Source organism: Chenopodium quinoa, unplaced genomic scaffold (assembly GCF_001683475.1).
Source record: "Chenopodium quinoa cultivar QQ74 unplaced genomic scaffold, ASM168347v1, whole genome shotgun sequence".
NCBI classification, from domain to species: Eukaryota; Viridiplantae; Streptophyta; class Magnoliopsida; order Caryophyllales; family Amaranthaceae; genus Chenopodium; species Chenopodium quinoa.
In genome coordinates this window covers 3,561,482-3,581,013 of record NW_018744593.1, presented here as the reverse complement: position 1 = coordinate 3,581,013, position 19,532 = coordinate 3,561,482, and the positions used below count along the sequence as shown (strand labels likewise).

General features: G+C 35.1%; 1 protein-coding gene across 1 annotated transcript; it reads right to left on the bottom strand.

Moving 5' to 3' along the window:
- Nucleotides 1-760: 760 nt before the first annotated feature.
- LOC110699680 (primary amine oxidase-like) lies at nt 761-18,492 on the bottom strand. The gene is made up of 5 exons (XM_021877205.1): nt 16,957-18,492; nt 4,808-5,192; nt 4,592-4,705; nt 3,826-4,364; nt 761-1,096 (listed from the first exon to the last, which is right to left on the bottom strand). Exons 1-5 carry the CDS (start codon nt 17,760-17,762, stop codon nt 880-882), a joined length of 2,061 nt encoding a protein of 686 aa, XP_021732897.1. The 5' UTR covers nt 17,763-18,492; the 3' UTR covers nt 761-879.
- Between the last annotated feature and the right edge of the window lie 1,040 nt (nt 18,493-19,532).

The window sequence follows — 19,532 nt, the reverse complement described above, 5'->3', positions numbered from 1 at the left end:
AAGCCCAACTCATAGGGCTTTCGGTGACCAATGAGGTACATATTGTCATGGAACTGCATAGGTTTGGGGAGTCCCTTTGCAGTGAATATGTTGAGGCATTTGATCCCTACTGAAAATCCCCAAATAATTTTTTTATCCGAGACAAAATTGAAGAACATGAAATGGAACAAGTGAAGAAGAAAACGAGGTTTGATTGTTTATTGGCAGTGGACTGCATGCTCAGGGGAAGGAAGGAAAATAAGTGGTGGCTTAGCTCTACTATGGCAAAGCAATCTTAAAATTGAAGTGATTTCCTTTTTTGCATATTTTATTGATGTTATGGTGGAGGATGATTAACAGGGGTTGGAGGTTTACTGGGATCTATGGCTTTCCAGAAGAGGAAAGTAAATTTAAAACAGGACGTATATTGAAAGATTTAAATTATGATCAATCGTTGCCTTGTGCGGAGGAGATTTCAATTTAATGCTAGTAGCAAGTGAGAAGAAGGACAGGGATGATTTTGATATGCACACTACTACTATGTTCAGGGAACTGGTGGAGGACTGTAATATTATGGATCTTGACTATGTGCATGATTGTTAAACTTGCCTTGGCATTCTTTGAGACTTTGTGATGCATGTTTATTTACAAACATGATTGAGACTTCTCTATCACTCTTAGAGCTTCAAATTTCACATGATTTTTATTCGGTTTGGGTAAAAAGATACACTTTAAACTTGTCGAGTACAAAAGACCAACAATAAGTTTCAAATTTTATAAATTCAAAAAAGCAGTAATTTATTGATCGGGATTATAAATTCAATAAAGGGCTAACCAGGCCAATAAATGTCTTACAAATTCAATTGGCAATAGCTTGCCTGAAAATTGAAAAAATTGGTATTAAATAGATTTGTCCGTCTTCATTGAACAATTAATCCACCTAATATCTTTAGGTGACTTGATGGAAAGAACAGGATTAGTCTCGAAAAAATTGGCTGGACGAAGCTCAAATCCAATGCTAACTGTTGGCATAATTGGGAAATCTTCTTGACTTGTAACATGATGGATACCCATAGTGTACCATAATACAATGTCCTTGTTTTCTATTTCTCTATCTCTGTACATTAACAGAATAAAGTAATTGTCAATACCATTTTGCTCTAGTATCATAAGAATAAAAATAACATAATCCCAGTTTTTTTTTCTACATCAGCGGAATTGCATGAGAAATTCTAAGAAAATATAACTATTGTACTGCATAATTTTGTAGAAATTAAAAACGAAAATACCCTTTTACATAATTTTGTAGAAATTAAACACGAAAATACCCTTTTAATTTTCCTTGAAATTCCTATAATACTTGTAACTTTGCCCTATCAATTCGTTTTTTCAACCCTTTAGAGTCAAATAGGTTAGGTATCACCTTTAAAAACACTTTTATATGGTAATTAAATTGCATAACTAGCTGCTATCTTGTTATTTATTTTTATAGTCACATTTTTCTATATTCACCTTCCCCATATACATCAATGTATTGAGGCAAAAAAAAAATGTATTGAGGCAACCTATAATGACTAATAATTAGGGGTGTCAATTCGGGTAAACGGTTCAGTTTCCGGCTGGGTTTATTGGTTTCGGGTTATAATGGGTCGGTTTATGACGGGTTGAAATGATTACCGGGTCGGTTTTGAAAATTATTAGGTCAGTACGATTTGTTTTTTTTTTTATTGCGGTTTCTATTCAAGTCAGTTTATAATCGGTTCGGGTTGAACCGGGTCGGTTTGAAAACGGGTTTAACCAATTTAAAGCGGGTTTTGGTTCAAAACATTTCGGAACCTAATCGGGTCGGATTGCAATCGGTTCGGTCATAATCAGTTTGGGTTAAACTGGGTCGGTTTCAAAACGGGGTTCGGTTCAAAACAGATCGAGTGAAATCGGGTCGGGTCATTATTGGTTTAGGTCATAATCGCTTTGGATTAAATTGGTTCGGGTCAGATTATAATCGAGTTAAGTCTTAAATAAGTTGAGTTTATTGAGTAGTGGGTAGGAACGGATCAGGTTATATCGAGTTAATCTTAAATAAGTTGAGTTTATCGAATAGTGGGTTGAAACAAATCAGATTAAAAACATATTGGGTTACGGGTAGTAAACGGTTCGGTCTCAACGGTTTATGGGTTGTAAACGGTTTGATTTTAATGGGTTACGGGTTGAAAACGGTTCGGTTATAACGGGTTGCAGGTTACAAATGGTTCGGTCACAGCGGGTTACGGGTTGGAACGGTTCAGGTTTATCAGATTTTTGCCAAGTTTAAACAGTTTTCGGTTTAAAATGGGTTGAATTACTATCGGGTTAGGATGTCATCGGTTCGGGTTGTTTTCGGATTCGGGTTGTAATGGTTTGGCTTGATAACAAGTCGGGTCATTAACAGTTTGCACAAATTCGGTTCAGTTCAGTTTTGGCTTGGAAAATTTTGGGTCGGGTCGGTTTTCGATTCTAAAAAACGGGTTTATAACAGTTCGGTTACTTTTCGGATCGGTTCAAAATAGTCGAGTTTAACGGTTCGGGTTAGAAACTGACAGCTCTACTAATAATTTAAGGTAATGCTATATGTAGCCCTTAGGGCTTACAATAAACATTTAATACATTTCCTAATTTAGTACGAAGTATTAATTTAGGAATGCATAACAAAATCAGACAAATCAATGTAATTAATGCTATATTTTCATTTATTTATTTTCCATTTGTAACTCTTTACATGTAACTCTAAATACTATGTATAGCATATTTCATAATTTAAAGTTAATAATAATAACTCTAATAACATTCGCTAGTTTTTTAAAAAGTATTCATCTTAATACCAAGAAAGAAAACTGTTTTTGAATCAGCAAAACTTAAATTTGAAATTCTATGCTTGCTAGTACTAAATTTCTAATAAAGAAATCTTTTAGTATTAGGAATTAGGATGGTATTAACTAAGCACAGCTTAGTACCAACGAGCGTTGTCAAAGTCATTAATTGATGTCTCAAGCTATTTCATATAACGACAAAGCAAGTTCACAACCTCAAGCATTGCCAGTCATTAAGGACTCTAGTTAAACCTTTGTAGATATTAGGGATTATGGCGCGTGCGATACGCACTATGGCTAGTTTTTGGAAAGAGTTTTTATAATTGACCCTAATGCATTTGCATGGTATTTTATTGTAACTATTTGTATATAAATGATAAATGTGTTAAATATTGTATAACTATGTAATATTTATCGAAATCTTAATAGAGTTAATTTAGATTTAGTGAGATAGTGACAAAAATTATAAAGTTCTAAAATTGTAAATGTTTGATATATTGCTATCTTCTTCTTCTTCTTTTTTTTTTTTGAAGGTCAATATACAACTATCTAGGAGTACTTATTAGGGAAAATGTATTAACAATAATAATAATAAAATAAATAAATAAATAAATAAATATAAAAAAGTTCTTAAACTTATAAATGGGGGCAAATATGTAAAACATTTTTATGTACGGAAAATAAAACTTCTTAAACTTATAAATGGGGGCAAACATGTAAACAAACACTTTTAAGGGTATTATTGTCCGCGCACTATTCATAAGAGCTTTTTCATATTTTTGAAAAGGTGGGGAAACAATTTTAAGGTATTATTATCCGCACACTATTTATAAGAGCATTTTCATACTTTTGAAAAAGTAGGGATTAAATTGTGATTAGTTGATAATCATCTTTTCACTAACTAAAATGTAGATTTACCATAATTTAACACTCCGTAGGATCTTTAAGACGCTTGTTACGCGTAAATTAAGGTAAAAGGCAAAGTATATTATAATAGTACCTGAGGCTCCATGTCTCCAATGTATCATCACCATGACTTTGATCAGTAAACAAACCGCTAGCCCACTTTTCAGACTTATTATATGGTGTAACCATCACACTGTACTTTGTAAACCCGGCTCGAAGTTGAGGATAATCGTCTTCCAATAACAACGGGTGTATTGCTGGTCCAGGGACCAAACGATAACCTATTGTGTTCCCTAATTTTGTACGCTTATTTGGGTTAACAAATAAGATCTCGGCCGATTTTGATCCAAGATGAATTCTCCCATCGGATTCTCGTTGTGCTGTCTCACTCTTGACCGTCCAATAGCTCTTTCTAGGTGAATGATGTTTTTTAACGGCCATGATGTCAAGATGGGATTTGACCAAGGAATTATCTTGACCGTCCACATCTAGGTCAAGATGGAATGTCATGAAATGATCGTGGTAAGTACCAATTGTGTTAGGTGCCAACAATGTACCGTAGATTTCTTCATGGACTTGATCTTTGTAGGTGTAATTGGTCCCCTTGACTTCTAGTACGCCAGTCAATCCCACCTGGTTAAAATCATATTTATACGGAGTCTTGTTAAAATCATCTCAATATGTGGTTCCTATATATTATCTCGATATGTATGTATATGGGGTCTTGTTAAATACAAAACATATGTATGGGCTAAATATATTGAAATTATACATCTAGATTAATTAAGCAACATTATAGTCTAGCTAGTTGCTATAATTGTCATATCTTACAAGATTAAGAGAGAATAAATGTAATTTACCTCAACCTTGATTACACCACTTTGAAAGAATTCCCAATCAACTATGTAGTCGTAGTTTCCAACTGTTGTTACCATTCTGACCACTAATGTCAACTCTGGTCTAGACTCCGTTATCTGCAATATCAATATCAATCGTTAACATTGTTTAAATAATTTGTGGGCATTCTTAGAAAACCTCCCTCACGAGGAAAATTCTTAATGCTCATATAAACTTACAATTCGACCGGGAACACTAAATTCGGTGTGTCGCCACATTATGTCCCCAGCATAACGCTCGAATATGCAAAATACGTTGGGCATCTTTATAGGCTTGCCATCGTGACTAGTCATGTAACCATCCATAAAAGCAGCATTTTCAGGACAATCAACCTTGGGTTGAAGAGGCGCAACCGAAATACCAATGCCATATTCACCAGCATCAAAGTACGCTCGATTGTACCACTCTTCAGTAACGTCCATGTACGGCACGAACAATTCCGATATGAACCCTCGGTAGAGTACAGGCCTGCGCTCTTGCTTCTGAGAATCATATATTGATGCTGTTGAAAGGATTAGTCCAACTCTTGCGTCAAAGGATAGGTGAAACTCCCAATTTGCCCACCTAAACATAACACAATTCCATAGCATTTAAGTTAAGTAATTAATTGATCATGTGGGGTAAATTTTTGGTTTATGAACTTAACTCCGTACAATTGAGGGTGAAAGATTTGAACATATTATCTATTGTACACGAGTCTTCTGTTCTGACTATTAAGCCAAAAACTCATTGGTGACTTGCAGACTTCCAGTCTTAATTGGTTGTGATTTGGTTGTATAATCAATTAATCATTACACATTTTTTTTTATTTTGATGTTAAAAGTTAATTGTTACATAGTCACCATTTTTTATTTTATAGTAATGGTCCACTTTACGTAATTATGTGAAGTATTTAATTATACTTTTTTCTCATTTACTTACAACTTTCACTTTTTTGTTTCTTTTTCTTATAACATTTCACTCAACCTTGTTTTAAATTTTGAATAATTATTTTTTTCAAAAACTTTTAGATACACTTGGTCAATTATATAGTAACTTCTAGATACACTTAGTCCCAACATTCCAAGTTTGTGAAAATTCTCCGAAAGCCTCTGAAAGTGGGAGATAGAGACAGTTTTGGAAACTACTTGGGATGCCCAATGGAGGTTGATGGGAGGACACTTACGCAGTTCCAGACTTTAGTAGAAAAAATCCCAAAAAAACTTCTATCCTGGAAGTATCTAACACTATCACAAGCGGGAAAAATTGTCCTCATAAACTCTATCCTGACAACACTCTCAGGGCATATTTTAGCAGTCTATATAATGCCAAAGAAGATCCTTATGCTTAAAATTCTTCTGGACATCATCTATGGATAAGAACCCAATTTACTGGAGGAAGAAGGAAACCCTATACAAGGATAAGATAGCAAGGGGCCTAGGGCTTAGAAACATTGTTGTTTTCAACAAAGCCATGGTCTTCAAGTAGGCTTGGAGGATACACAACTGCAAGAGTCTCCTGATCAGTAGGGTGTTTAGGGGTAAATACAGAGGATCCCCACTTGATAAAGGTTTGGATAGAAGAATACCACAGGGTTGTTCATGGGCATATAGAGGAATGTGCAGAGTAGCATCTCAGATGAAGGATGGCTTGTGGTTTAGAATTGGTAATGGCAAAACTGTGAGCTCAGAAGGAAGCAGATGGGCAGGCTCTGAGCCAGTCAGATTCAAAGATTGCATCTGTATGGAGGAGAGGCAGCAGTTTAATAAAGTTTCTCACTTGTTAAACTTGAATGGGGAATGGAAGATGAATCTGGTGTGGAGACTCTTTGAACCGGAGGACGCTAAGAAAATCGCCTGCACATGCGTAAACATGGAGGAGGAGGATGAAGTCATGTGGAGCAGCACAACAAATGGGGAATACTCTGTTAAAGCAGGATATAAGTGGCTGAATAGAAGCTTTGAAAATGGTGTGGACAGCAAATTTTGGAAAATGTTTTGGAGAATCAAAGTCCCTCCGAAATGGATGTTACTAGCATGGAAGATTATGAACAGATCAACTAGCTGCAGATCAGAAGTCAGGAAAAGAGCAGTACAAAACCAACATGAGTGCCCCCTATGTGAGTTGGAGGAAGAGACCTCGAACCACTTGTTCAAAGGTTGTAAAATTACAAGAAGAATCTGGGCTTGCAGTCAACTAGGCATTCAGATGGGGGATAGGAGCATACAAGTGGAGACTTGGATGCGGAATATACTGTCCTACGCCATGAAGAATTCCCCAAAAGGTTGTGCAGTCCCAGAAAAGATCATAGCCATCATATGGGACCTATGGATTCACAGGAATGATATAGTCTTTAGAGAAGCCAAACCAAACCCAAGTGGGTTGATGAGCATCATAGAGCATGCAGGGCAAATTTGTGGAACAACTTTGTCCCAACTAGGTGAAGATGTAGAGGAAAAGCGTGCGGAGAAGCCCGTATAGCTGTTCTGGTCCAGGGGACAGCACGATGAAGGACAATTGATTGTGGTGACAGTGGATGGTTCGTGGAAGTCAGTTAGTAAGGGATTGGATGTTGCGGCGGTTAGATGGGTAATCACTAGGCGTGACACCTTGGTAAGAGAAGGGAGTGAGGTGGTCGCGGGAGGAAGTAGGTTGCAGTACGAGCTCCTAGCAATAAGGAAAGGGATAGAAGAAGGTATTCAAGTGTCCATGCATATCGAGATAAGAACAGACAGCAAGAGCAGCGTCCAATTCATTCAAGACAAAGCAAAAGCACCAAAGGAGTACAAGAACATCATCAGGAGAATTATACCCTTGGTTGATAGCCTAAATTATGTTTGTTTTTGTCAAGTTCCTAGGAAAATTGTAGATAAGGCCCATAATTTAGCAATCATTGCTAGAAAGGGCCTTGGGTAGCCTTGTGCTTTGTTTCCCCTTTGCCAAAAAAAATAAATAAATAAATAAAAGGTCTTTTAACCAATTTAAGATAATGTTCAACCTAACTTGAGGCAATGGCATATCATTTAAGGGGCTTACATAGTTGCATGACCCCTGAAGCAATTGGGAAATTTTGTATGTCATAAAACCTTCAACTATGATGAACTCTCACAGAGGGGGATCTTCCACCGGGGCCATTTGGGGCCCGACCCTGGTAAATTATTGTAATTAATTACTTAATGAACTTAAATAAACTTATTTTACTCATAATATATCAGGACATAGTGATTACTTTTGAGCGGGAGGTAATAGATTTAAATCCCGGTCTCTCTATTAATTTTTGGCCAAGATCCGCCACTGAACTCTCATGCATGCCAAACGACAGGTTACTATCCATCATCCATGAAAATATTGAAAATTACTTAAAATATAGGAATATTTGTCAAAAAAATACCTTTTAAAAGCATCATTTTGCGAAAAAAAAAAAACCAAAAAAAAAACCTTCTAAAAGCTTTTTAGTTAAAATAAAAAAAAATTAAAAAAAAAAAAACTCCTCATCACGTTCTTTTTTTTTTTTTTTTGCGAGAGGAAACCTATTGCCTTAATTACCCTCTAATTACACTCTAATTTCTTCCTAATTCTTCTAATTAACCTATAACCCACCAAATTACTAAATAAATAGATTTAATTTAGAGAAATTCTCTCTGGTAACCACGAACCTTTATTTTTTTCTCAGTGGTAAAGTCTGAAACTTTTAATTATCAATGGTAATCACGAATTAATACTGTTAAGCAAATGGTAACTTAAGTTAAATAATTTATTAATTCTTTAACCATGGTTTAGCTACAGAACTGCAAAAAGACACAACTACCCCCAAAAACAACCCCATGACCCCATCTCCCTTCCCCTGATTTTCTTCCTTTCTCTTTCCTCCTTCCAACATCAATGGCGGTCTCCCTACTCCCTGATTTTCTTCCTTTCTCTTTCCTCCTTCCAACATCAATCAACATAAGTAGTACTAGAATAAATCGCAACAGAAGACCGAACATAATCAACAGAAGTAATCGCAACATCGGAGGAACCCTCACACCTAAGGCTAACCAAAGGAAATCGTCGCTGAACACGGCGGTGACTTCGACTAGAAAAGTTGATCAACGAGGAGAATAGTAGGACGAAATCATCTTCAACCTCCCTGTTCATTTTTCTACAAAAACCCAAATTTTTGTTTGATTAATAATTTCTACAAATCTTAATCTTAAAGCTCGAAGAAGATAACAATGGATGATTCGAAAGTTCAACAATTGAAGCAATTCGTTGATCTCTGCAAATCCTATCCTTCCATTCTCGAGCACGCGACGACATTGATCAAAGTTGCCGAATTAGGGTTGCTTGATTGTTTGCGAATTGTTGAAGGGTGGTGGCCGAAATTGAATACTGTTAAATAATTGTATAATTATAAATTCAATAATTACGTCAATGGAGGTTTGCGTATTGTTCGTTAATGGTGGTGGCCGGAATTGGGAATTGGGTTCCTGTTCTGTTGCTTGATTGTTTGCGTATTGTTCGTTAATGGAGGTGGTTCGGGTGGTCACTACGGCGGTGGTTTAGGTGGGTGGCGCTGGTGGTAGTTGGGGCAACGTAGAGGAGAGTGAAAGAAATAAGGGCGAGAGAAAGAGGGGAAACAGGGGAAGGGGGTTTCTTGGATGTGCAACAACACAAGGCTGCGGTGGTCGGAGGTGGATGTCTCCGGCGGGGGAGGGTCTTGAGACGCCATCTCCAACAAGGGGAGGGGGCTCGCGGTTGGCTGGTGTCTGGGTGGTTGGGAAGGGGCTTGAATTTTTTTTTTATATAAATAATTTGAAGGGTACTAATGTAAATTTATTGTTACTTAACCAAGATTAACCTTGGTTAATCATTTTAAAATGTTTTATTATTAATAATGTTTCCATTTGCTTAGTAATATAAATTCGTGATTACCGTTGATAATAAAAAAATTTCAGACTTTACCACTGAGAAAAAATTTAAGTTCGTGATTACCAGAAATAATTTCCCTTTAATTTATATATATAATAAAAAAAAAATAAAAAACCACTATTCCCAACCACCCCCTCCCTCTCCTGCTTCTTCCCTTTCCCGACCCCCTTCCTTGGCAGCAACCCCCTCCCCCACCGGACCCGCCGCCCAGATCCCCCCACCTTCGACGACCTACCTACACCGTCGGCCAACCCTCCCTTTCCCCCTTATCCCCACCGGCGACCACCACCTCCTTGATTTTGAAAAAACCCTAGAAAATTGCGCGATTTGGGGCTTTTTAAATTTATGCAACTTGCTTGCAATTGATGCTTGTTTTGACTTTTATTATGTATGTATGTGATGTTAGGGTGATTTAGAAGCAAATTGCAATTGATTTGGACTTGATTTGAGCATGTTTGAGTACATAAGAGCCAAAAATTTGAAAGGAGGTGGTGGTTGCCGTCGGGGATAAATGGAAAAAGGGAGGGTCATCCGGCGTGGAGGTAGGTCGTCGGAGGTGGGGGGGAATTTAGGCTATATATATATATATATATATATATATATATATATATATATATATATATATATATATATATATATATATATATATATATATATATATATATATATATATAATACTAAAACAGACACCAGGAATGACACGTGTCAATTCCTAATCCTGTTTTTTCCCTCCAAAAATCCCCCCCTTTTTATTTTATTTTTTTATTTATTTATTTATTTATTTTTTTTGTCAATATCATCTACTACTTACTACAAAATTTGCACAAATTATTCATCATATCTTATACATAATTGTAATAATTTTTATTCATACATTTTCTATATTTATATTACAATATTTTCCATATCTCTTACTTTGTATATTTTAAATTTCAAATTAGAGCTAGCAATTGTGTTATGTCATATCGTGTTGTGTTCCTGTTTGAAATTAAATGGGTTGGGAAGCCTCAATACTAAACCGACCCATTTAATGAGCATGTTGTTTCGTGTTGACCCTTTTAATTAAACATGTCGGAAACCTTTGTCATAAACCTATTTTTTTCATGTCATGCTCATGTCATGTTGTCGTGTTATATGAAAAATATTAGCCTTTTTTTTTTTGAAAGATGAAAAAATATTAGCCTCATTCAATAGATTTATTGAATTTTCCTTAATTTATTAGGTTATTTTCTTAGTCGGTTTGAGTCGTGTTAATAAATATATTATAGTTTTATTTTGTCCATGATGTTTTTATTGAAAAAATATTATTAATTTTCTAATTAATAGTGAAATTACCGTGCATGGCACGTGATAAGTCGTGTTTTGTGCGTATTTATTAGCTTATTTTTGGTTGGTTTTATTAGCTTAGGCGAGTGTTTTAGTCCATTTTGGTGTAATTTGGTTTAGTTTCGATGATTCGATGCTTTTATGGGTAGTTTCGTTGTTTTTGATGTATTTCAGGATTAACGGAGCTAATTGAGTGAAAATGAAGTAAAACGTTGATGAAATACTTGACAAATATGACACCTGTTCACTATTATGCTCATAAATTTTGATATACAAATGATAATGGAGTGATTCAAATTGCATTGGAAAGTAGACTTGAAGACCTTTCCAACGATATATTACACGCCTCAAACAGAGCTCCGGATATGAAGTTATGACTGATTTATGATGAGTGATACGCGCAGCAGAGGAGGCACACCCGTGCCCCATTGAAGCACGTCCGTGCCTCATCGCGAAAGAATTAATCCAAAGTTTCTGCCATAGAGGCACGTCCGTGCCATTGGAGAGGCACGTCCGTGCCTCCTGGGAATCTTGTGCGCCAAGCTTAGCCGATTTTTCTTATCTTTTTAGGCTTGTATATATTCTTTAGCGTTGTTTTTCTTTGCCATTCATTCATTAAGCCTTATTTTAATTTTTTTTATTATTCTCTCTTTAAGAACTAGTTCTCCATTATTATTTTCCAAGTTTTTGTAATTCAAGATTCAAGATTCAAGCTTTCTACTTTCAATTTTTATTCAAGATTTGGTATTTATTTTTCATCCTTTGTTATTCAATTATGTTTTCATTATTTATTATTGTTTTTGTTTCTTTAATCATGTGTGAGTAGATTCTTTAATTCAAGATCTAGTGTAGCCCAAATATTATTGATGCATGAATTAAATCTTTAAATTCTTTAATAACTTTAACAATTGAATTGCTAAATTGATTGTGATTATGCCAATGCTAGGTTAGACGTAACTATAGTATTGCGATTATTCCATTGTTTTTATCACAGCGAGAGTTGGGTATAAACGGATTTGAGTAAATCAATTTAGGGTTTGATTCTCAACACGAGAGTAGTTGGGTTTGATAATTGGAAAGTGAGAGTAATGTGTTTAATGTCTTTAATATGCATGATACCATGAGAATAGGCTTGATTGTATGTTAGAGAAGCCATTGATACTCGAGAGAGGTCCTTGGTATTTATTAGGGTTTACTTTTCCCCGTTCAATTGAAATCGTATGTTAAGGGTAGAATTACAATTGCACCGATAATAATTGTGGTGAAACTGGATCTTGATATTTTAAGTACTTGATTTAATCATCTTATTTAGTTTATTTTCGAATTCTTCTCATACTTAGTTCCGTAGATAATTGATTATAATTGATTCTTGCTTAGTAGAAATTTGAGTCTATTTAATTATTTTTGAACCTTAGTCTCTTGGGATCCGACCCTTACTTGCCAGTCTACATTAGTATTGGTCTGTTAGGTTATTTTTGATAGGTACGCGACACGCCTACCAGCACGGGCCCTAACCTAGTTATTTAGTAACTTGGTGGGTTAGAGGTTAATTAGAAAAAAAAAGGGAGAAAATTAGAGTCTAATTAAGTTAATTAGAGGGTAATTAAGGAATGAAATAGGTGTCCTCTCGCAAAAAAATAAAAGTGGTGGTTTTTTTTAACCAAAAAGCTTTTAAAAGGTTTTTTTTTTGCAAAATGATGCTTGTAAGAGGTTTTTTCTGACAAACTTTTTAAAATGTAAATAATGTTTTGTTTTGATCAATTCAGACATTTGAGTTTGAGGATTCAAACTCAAGTTGACAAAAGTAACCTTATAAATCATTAAAAAAAAAATTGATTTTATATGAGTAAAAAAAAAAACTGATTTTATATGAGTAAAAAAAAAAATTGATGTAAAATATATTTTATACAGTTGTTTTATTTAAAAGTTTGTGTTATATACATCACTTTACTCTGAAACTTCCAACCATGAGATTGAGGATTCAATCCCTATTAGAGGCACTTTAATTAAGAGTAGGGAATAGGGTTTCCCTTACCCTTCTCCTCAACTTTCTAGCTCGCAATCTTGGTCGGGCTGACATGTGAGAGGTTTCAGTCCGATAGGATAGTTCTTTTTACATATTTTAATTAATGAAACGGTTCTTTCACTATATACCACTGAGTAATTTGTTTATTCACTATATACCCATGAAAAATTTAAAATTCACCATATACCATTGAGTTTAACAAAAATGTCACCAAATGCCCAAATGATTGACGATCGTTAACTCCGTCAGTCATTAAGGTAAATGATGTCACGTGACAGCATATAATTGACTTTCTTTTAAATTATTTAAATTTTAAAATAATGATTTAATTAATTGTCAAAAAATAAATAAATAAAACCCACCACAGCCCAGCCCCAGCCACCACCTTATCCCTCCACCCCTCGCCAACGTGGATTTTTCCTTGAACGAACCCCTGCGTCGGCGCCACCCCAAACCCCCCACACGCCGGCGCCCCTTTTCTTCCCTTGAACCACACTCCCCTATCCAAAAAAGCCCCTCCCTCCCACAAAAAACCCTCCCCTCCCCACCGCCGGCGTCCAAACCCCCCTCCTTGTGCCGGCAAACCCAATTCGCTCCTCCCCCTACCATCTTTTCCCCTTTCCCCCTCGAACCAGCACGCCAAAACCCTAAAATAAAAAATTAAATTTATAAACCCCTAAAATCAAAATCTAGGGATTCAATTTTGAGTTTTAGCGTTTCGGGGTGGTATTTTTGGGCTAGAGTGGGCGACAGCGACGTGGGGGAGGGGGTCTGGCTGCCGACGAAGGGGTTTGGGATGGTGGCCTGATTTTTAACTAAAGTGGAAAGACGGGGAGGGATAGGGTATGGTGGTTTAGGGGAAGGGGCGGGCACTTGCGCAGGGCTGGGGAAAGGACGGCGCTAGCGCGAGGTGGGAGGAGGGTCAACGTGGTGAGGAGGGTGGTCTAGACACCGGCGGCGGGGAGGTTGGGCTAGGTGGCGGTTGTGGGGAGGTGGTTGGGCTAAGGGGTGGTGGGGTTTTTTTTTAAAAAAATAATTTTTTTATAAGTATTTTTAATTAATTAAATAATTTAAATAAGAGTCAATTAGAGATGACATATGGCACAATCAACCCTTAATGACTAACGGAGTTAACAAGAAGGGCGTGTGATGACATTTTCGTGAAACTTATGGGTAAATGGTGAAATTGAAATTTTTGATGGGTATATGGTGAATAAAGTGAAAAATCAGGGGTATTTCACGAAAAAAACGTTAATAAAATTAAATAAATAAAATTAAAAAAAAAAAAAAAACTATTCCACTTAAACATTTCTTTCTTTATTTTTTTTGTTTTTTGTTTTTTTTTTATAATATTTCACCTTTTTCATTTCTCCCTTTACAATATATATCACCTTTTTTCTTAAGCATTTATTTAAGGGTCATAAAATTAAAATGAAGAGTTCAGACTTACTATTATACTTTATACTCCGTACTTCGTAGTAAAAACGTGGGAGCAATTGATAAGGAATAAGGATTGGTGCTTAGACTGCTTACGAATATAACAAAGTGTACATTTACTCGAGTGTACGTCTCATTCAATTTTTGAAGATTGTAATATTAATATCATGTTAATGCACTAATGCAGGATTTCAGGGTATGCAGCGATGCTGCATTAATACCTCCGAACAACCGGACAATCCATATTTGAAATTATTAAAATAATAAATGTCACAAGAGTCCAAATAGAGTAAAGGTTGCTATTGTAAACAATCATTTTCTTCTCAAAAAAATTCTTATTTGTATTTTGACAATTTTGCACATGTTAAAAAAGTAACGTTAAAAAAACAGTGAGATTTAGCTGTCTAAAGACAAATAAATAGTTTTATAAAATTTTATTTAATTATTCAAAACGGAATATAAAATTAGAAGCATATATCCAGTAAAACAACACGAATTTCTAAGTATTTAAAAAGTTACACTCAATCGTGTGACCAACCATTATAGGGTTACTTCGTCAATGTAATACGAGTTACTTAGTCAGTATTAAAAGGGTTAATTCGTCAATGTTATAGGGTTACTCAATTAGTGTTATAGGGGTTTCATGTCGGTCAGTATTACATAGGTTACTTGGTTAGTATTATAGGGGTTACTTTGTTCTTTTATAAGTATCCACACGATGTGGCCAGCCACACACAAGATGGGCTGAAAAAGTCAAAAACCCATTACTAAGTTAAATCAATTTTACAATAAGATTCCAATTCTAGGTTTCAACATTCCAAAATGGATTTACATGTTTCCAATTAGATCTGACATTAGGCTATGTTTATTTCACCTTATTTTTGTTGAATTGAATTATTTTTACTAAACTGAAATTGTATTTGATGAACTGAAATTATTTGTACTGATTCTCTATTATATTTCCTCTTTGAGACTTTGAGTTACTGATTTTTATTGAAATGAACATTTTTATTCAAATGAACTTATTTTTGCTAAACTGAATTGTTTTTTTTTACTGAATTGAACTTATTTTTGCTTAACTGAAATTATTTTTTACTAAATATCATTAAACGAAATAAATTGGGTGAGTCGGATTCACGGTGATTCCAATATATCTAACATTAATACTCTAATCCAATATCTGATATTAATAATATAATATCTGACATTTTTATTTAATGTCAGATATTAGATTATTAACTAGAATAGTGCCCGTGCGATACACGGTAGTAATAATCTTTTTTCCATAATTAATTGTGATATAATATAAAAAATGAGGCAACTCATGTGGAATAAACAAATGTAATGCATATAAAAAAAAAATAATAAGGCAAAAATTATCAAAACTACAATTGAGAAAAAAAAAAAGTTATTGTTGTTTTGTTTGTTGAAAATATTTAAAAGTAGTATACATTATGTTACATTAATGATGCATATTATTCCCAATAAAACTATACAATCTAGTGACTATATGACTAAAGACTTATTTATAAATGCCTTTTAATAAAATCTACGGTATAACTATTAGCACAACATATATGTAAATATATATTTATAAATAATATATCACTTTAATTTATATCCAATAAAATATTTCAATGGAAATAAATAATATTCGGATCATTAAAGGCAATAGTAATCCACAATTAGGCAACACTAACCTATATTATTAATTAATAGTATATTTTATGTTTATGAATTGATGCTCTACATGATATCGTCACTCATTCTTATTATATAAAAATGTGTTTGAAGCTTATATAAAAATGTGTTTGAAGCTATCCAATAATTGTAGTTTGATCATTGTTTGTTTATTGCCATGAAAATTTATTTGTAGATGATAACTATTTATCAAAAAAAAATGATACACAATGTCACTTAGCTTGTCACTACGTCCAACGTGTCTTTTACTATGCACCTTATTTATAATTTTGAATGTTATAAATTTATTATCTCAATAAAATGTATCAGCAAAAGGTAATAATTTCTTCTGGTATATACTGATATATTAATTTGTTTAATTACGTAATAACAAAAAATTGATTAATATTTCACATTTTCCTAAAATTAGACATATGAATTGTCGAACCCAACATCTATTTTATAGTCATATCTAATACTCCATTAGTCTAAGAAACAAAATATTAGAAGTATTTGAAAAAAATAATAATAAATTAAAGTGATGTTTTAAAGTAATTTATTTAATATCAATTATATGAATCAATTTTATTATTACTTTTTGGGCAAAATTCAATAATACGTACTCCGTCTAAAAGATATCTAGACGGTAATGATAGTATCTTGTCCAGTGTCTAACTTTTTTATATTAAAAAATAATTGGAATAATATTTTAAGTAAATGTGTATGGAAGAATTAAAAACGGAAAAAAAAAAAAAAAAAAAATTAGTCGATTCAGCTCACTCTCATTGGCCACCAATTGAACACCCTCAACCACAAAAGGGTATACATATCAGCATATGCACAATTGCTTTTTAATTGAAGATAAACCTCACAAAATCACTATATAACAAACATAACAATCACACATTTGAAAATAAGTGCAATAATTATAGAAGTAAAACAAGAGCATTATTGCATGGACTACGTTACCTCACAATGTGACCATCAATATCAAAACTTGGCCCATGTGGTTGTATCATTGTCACACCTTTTGTTGGTATACGACCATACGACGAACTAGGAAGCATGGTATCCCTATAATCAGTCCCTTCTGATTTTGGCAATGGTACAATTTCTCTATCTTTGAAATCTATCACCTTCATATCATCCAAATCAACGATCACGAATAATCCCTCAATCGGTCTCATGTAAAAATTTACGGTACCTTTCATACTATAACACATAATCTTAACTATTCTCCCTTGTTTCTTTTTTTCTCCGCACCACCCTACAGTAAAACATAAGCATACAAGTTCTTGTATGTTAAGCCCTCTTTTGGCAACGGATGCCACGAATGGAGCGTACGTTTGTGCTACGTTGCTTGCTACTTCTTGCTCTTGGACCGTCAAAATTGGATATCCATTACCATGGTAAATGTCATCGGTTAAAATTTTGGGAGTGCTTTTTAGCGGGTTTGTTATGTCCATGGTAATTTCATGGGTGGTCTTGTTAATACGAACCACCATGTAAGCGGTTCGTGTTGGATTTGGATTTGGGTTTGGACTCTTGGATGTAGTTGTGATCCATGATTCAGTCGTGGGCTTGGGTGGATCATCTAAGCCCACGTAGTGAATGGATAAGGTGTGAGTGTGTAGAGGGTAATTTTTCAAAATTGTGGCACGAACTTGGTTGATTTCGTAAGGGGAAAGAGAATTAAGCGGGTGAGTTGAAATGAAATGGAATAATTGGATGATAAAAATGAAAAGTAAAATGGGGTTAGAATGTGAAGGTGCCATAGATGACAGGTGTAGAATGTAGATGAAGAATGGCGTATATTATGTTTAATTTATAGTGAATGTCAAAACTTTTGGATTTTTAACACTTTTTTATAGGTAAAGAGATGAACACGGATTTTTTGTTCCAATATACTTCCTCTCTTCTTTTTTTTATTGTATTATAGGGATTTTGGAGGCAAAATTTGGTAGTGGGAAAAAAGAAGAGAGAGAAATGTGAAAATACAAAATTGTCCATATAATGTAAAGATAAAATAAAAAGTAAGTGTGAAAAAAGTAAGGGTATGTTGGGTATTTGCAGTGTGAACATAGATATTTTTTGTCCTAAAATGGAAGTGATGCAATATTTGTGAAACTTCCCTAAAAGACAATTGATGCGATATTAAAAGAACGGAGGAAGTATACGGGTTAGATAATTTAAAAGTGAGGAGGGAGGATAAGGGATTTTCACCCTTAAAGTATTCCTAATGAGGATTGAACTTATAATATCAAGGTTGAAATATGTAATCCAACTTTCTCATTAGATGAAGTTTAGCTTGATTCCGGACTTTTATGCTATGGTAATATTAAGAAATTATGACAGTGAGGAATAGCTCAAGTGGTCAAAGTTTCTCTCCCGATTCCAAGAGATCCCGTCTAAGTACAATAATGGGACTGATTAATTCATCTCAACTTCTCAATCAAGCAGCAAGCCTCCTCTCCAACTGCGATCTCTCACATCCGATCTCTCTTCATTCGAGTAATCGATCTTGGATTGAATTAAATTATCTCACGCTGACAATAATGGGACGGTATTAGTGTGCCTTAATAGGTACTCACGCTGACAATTTGTCTCACATTTATAGAGGCGCTTTAAAAGCGTAGTTAGGTATTAGCGACGCTAACATTTTGTTATACCGACGCAAAAAAAAATGCGCCGTAAGAGGGGTTAGCGTCACGAGCAAAGAAAGCGCTTTGCTAAGCGTCGATATAAATACTAACGGTGCTTTTTAGCACCGCAATAACATTTTTTAATGCGCCGCTAGATGTCCTTTTCCTACTAATTAGCCTAATTTAGTGTGTGCCGCTAGCTTGGACACGTACTTTTAAATGGAATTTCAAAGCATGGTTATTGATAAATCATAATTATATACAGCACATTTTCTATTTCTTTAATTGAAACATTTATTATGCTCAATATCAATAATTAACAATATCTCTGATTATTAAATATTAAATTGACCGGCTTCCTGTGAAATGTATCGTCATGTAATTGGTCTGTATATTAAATTTTGATTTTTTTTTTCTAAATAAACAATGTATTTTTATAAAAAGAAACCTCTTAGTTCTCTCCCTTGCCAGCCACGGTGGTCATCCCACCTCCCCCACCCCCCAGCCTGGCTTCTCGCACATCCCCAACCTTAGACCACCCGACCCCGACCCTACTCTCCCCAATCCCCACCCTAACCGGACGACTTACCCCAATCCCCACCCTAACCGGACGACTTACATGTCCCCCACCCCAACCTTGTTTGAAGGGGTTTCAGTAATGGAGAGGATGGGGTAGGTTTTGGGGCTCGTGGAGGGGTGGGGGTGAGGGTAATAGGGCTCATGGAAGGGCGGGGTGGGGGTTTCAAGGGCTGGTGAAGGGTGGGGTGGAGAGTTCGGGCTGGTGGTGGGGTATGTGGAAGTTTCGGCCTGGTGATGGGGGTTGGCAACGGTGGTCGAGAAGGGGAAGGGGCGGATCTGGTGGTGGGGATGGGGAGAAGGGGGTGCGGGGTGCCGGAGTGGTGC

Bases quoted from the DNA above. Each gene is read 5' to 3' on its own strand.
- LOC110699680 (XM_021877205.1), bottom strand. From the start codon at position 17,762: ATGGCACCTTCACATTCTAACCCCATTTTACTTTTCATTTTTATCATC. The intron at 4,706-4,807 runs GTAAGTTTATAT...TTGATATTGCAG, and splicing joins TTAGTGTTCCCGGTCGAATT to ATAACGGAGTCTAGACCAGA. The intron at 1,097-3,825 runs GTACTATTATAA...GTTAATGTACAG, and splicing joins TTGGAGACATGGAGCCTCAG to AGATAGAGAAATAGAAAACA.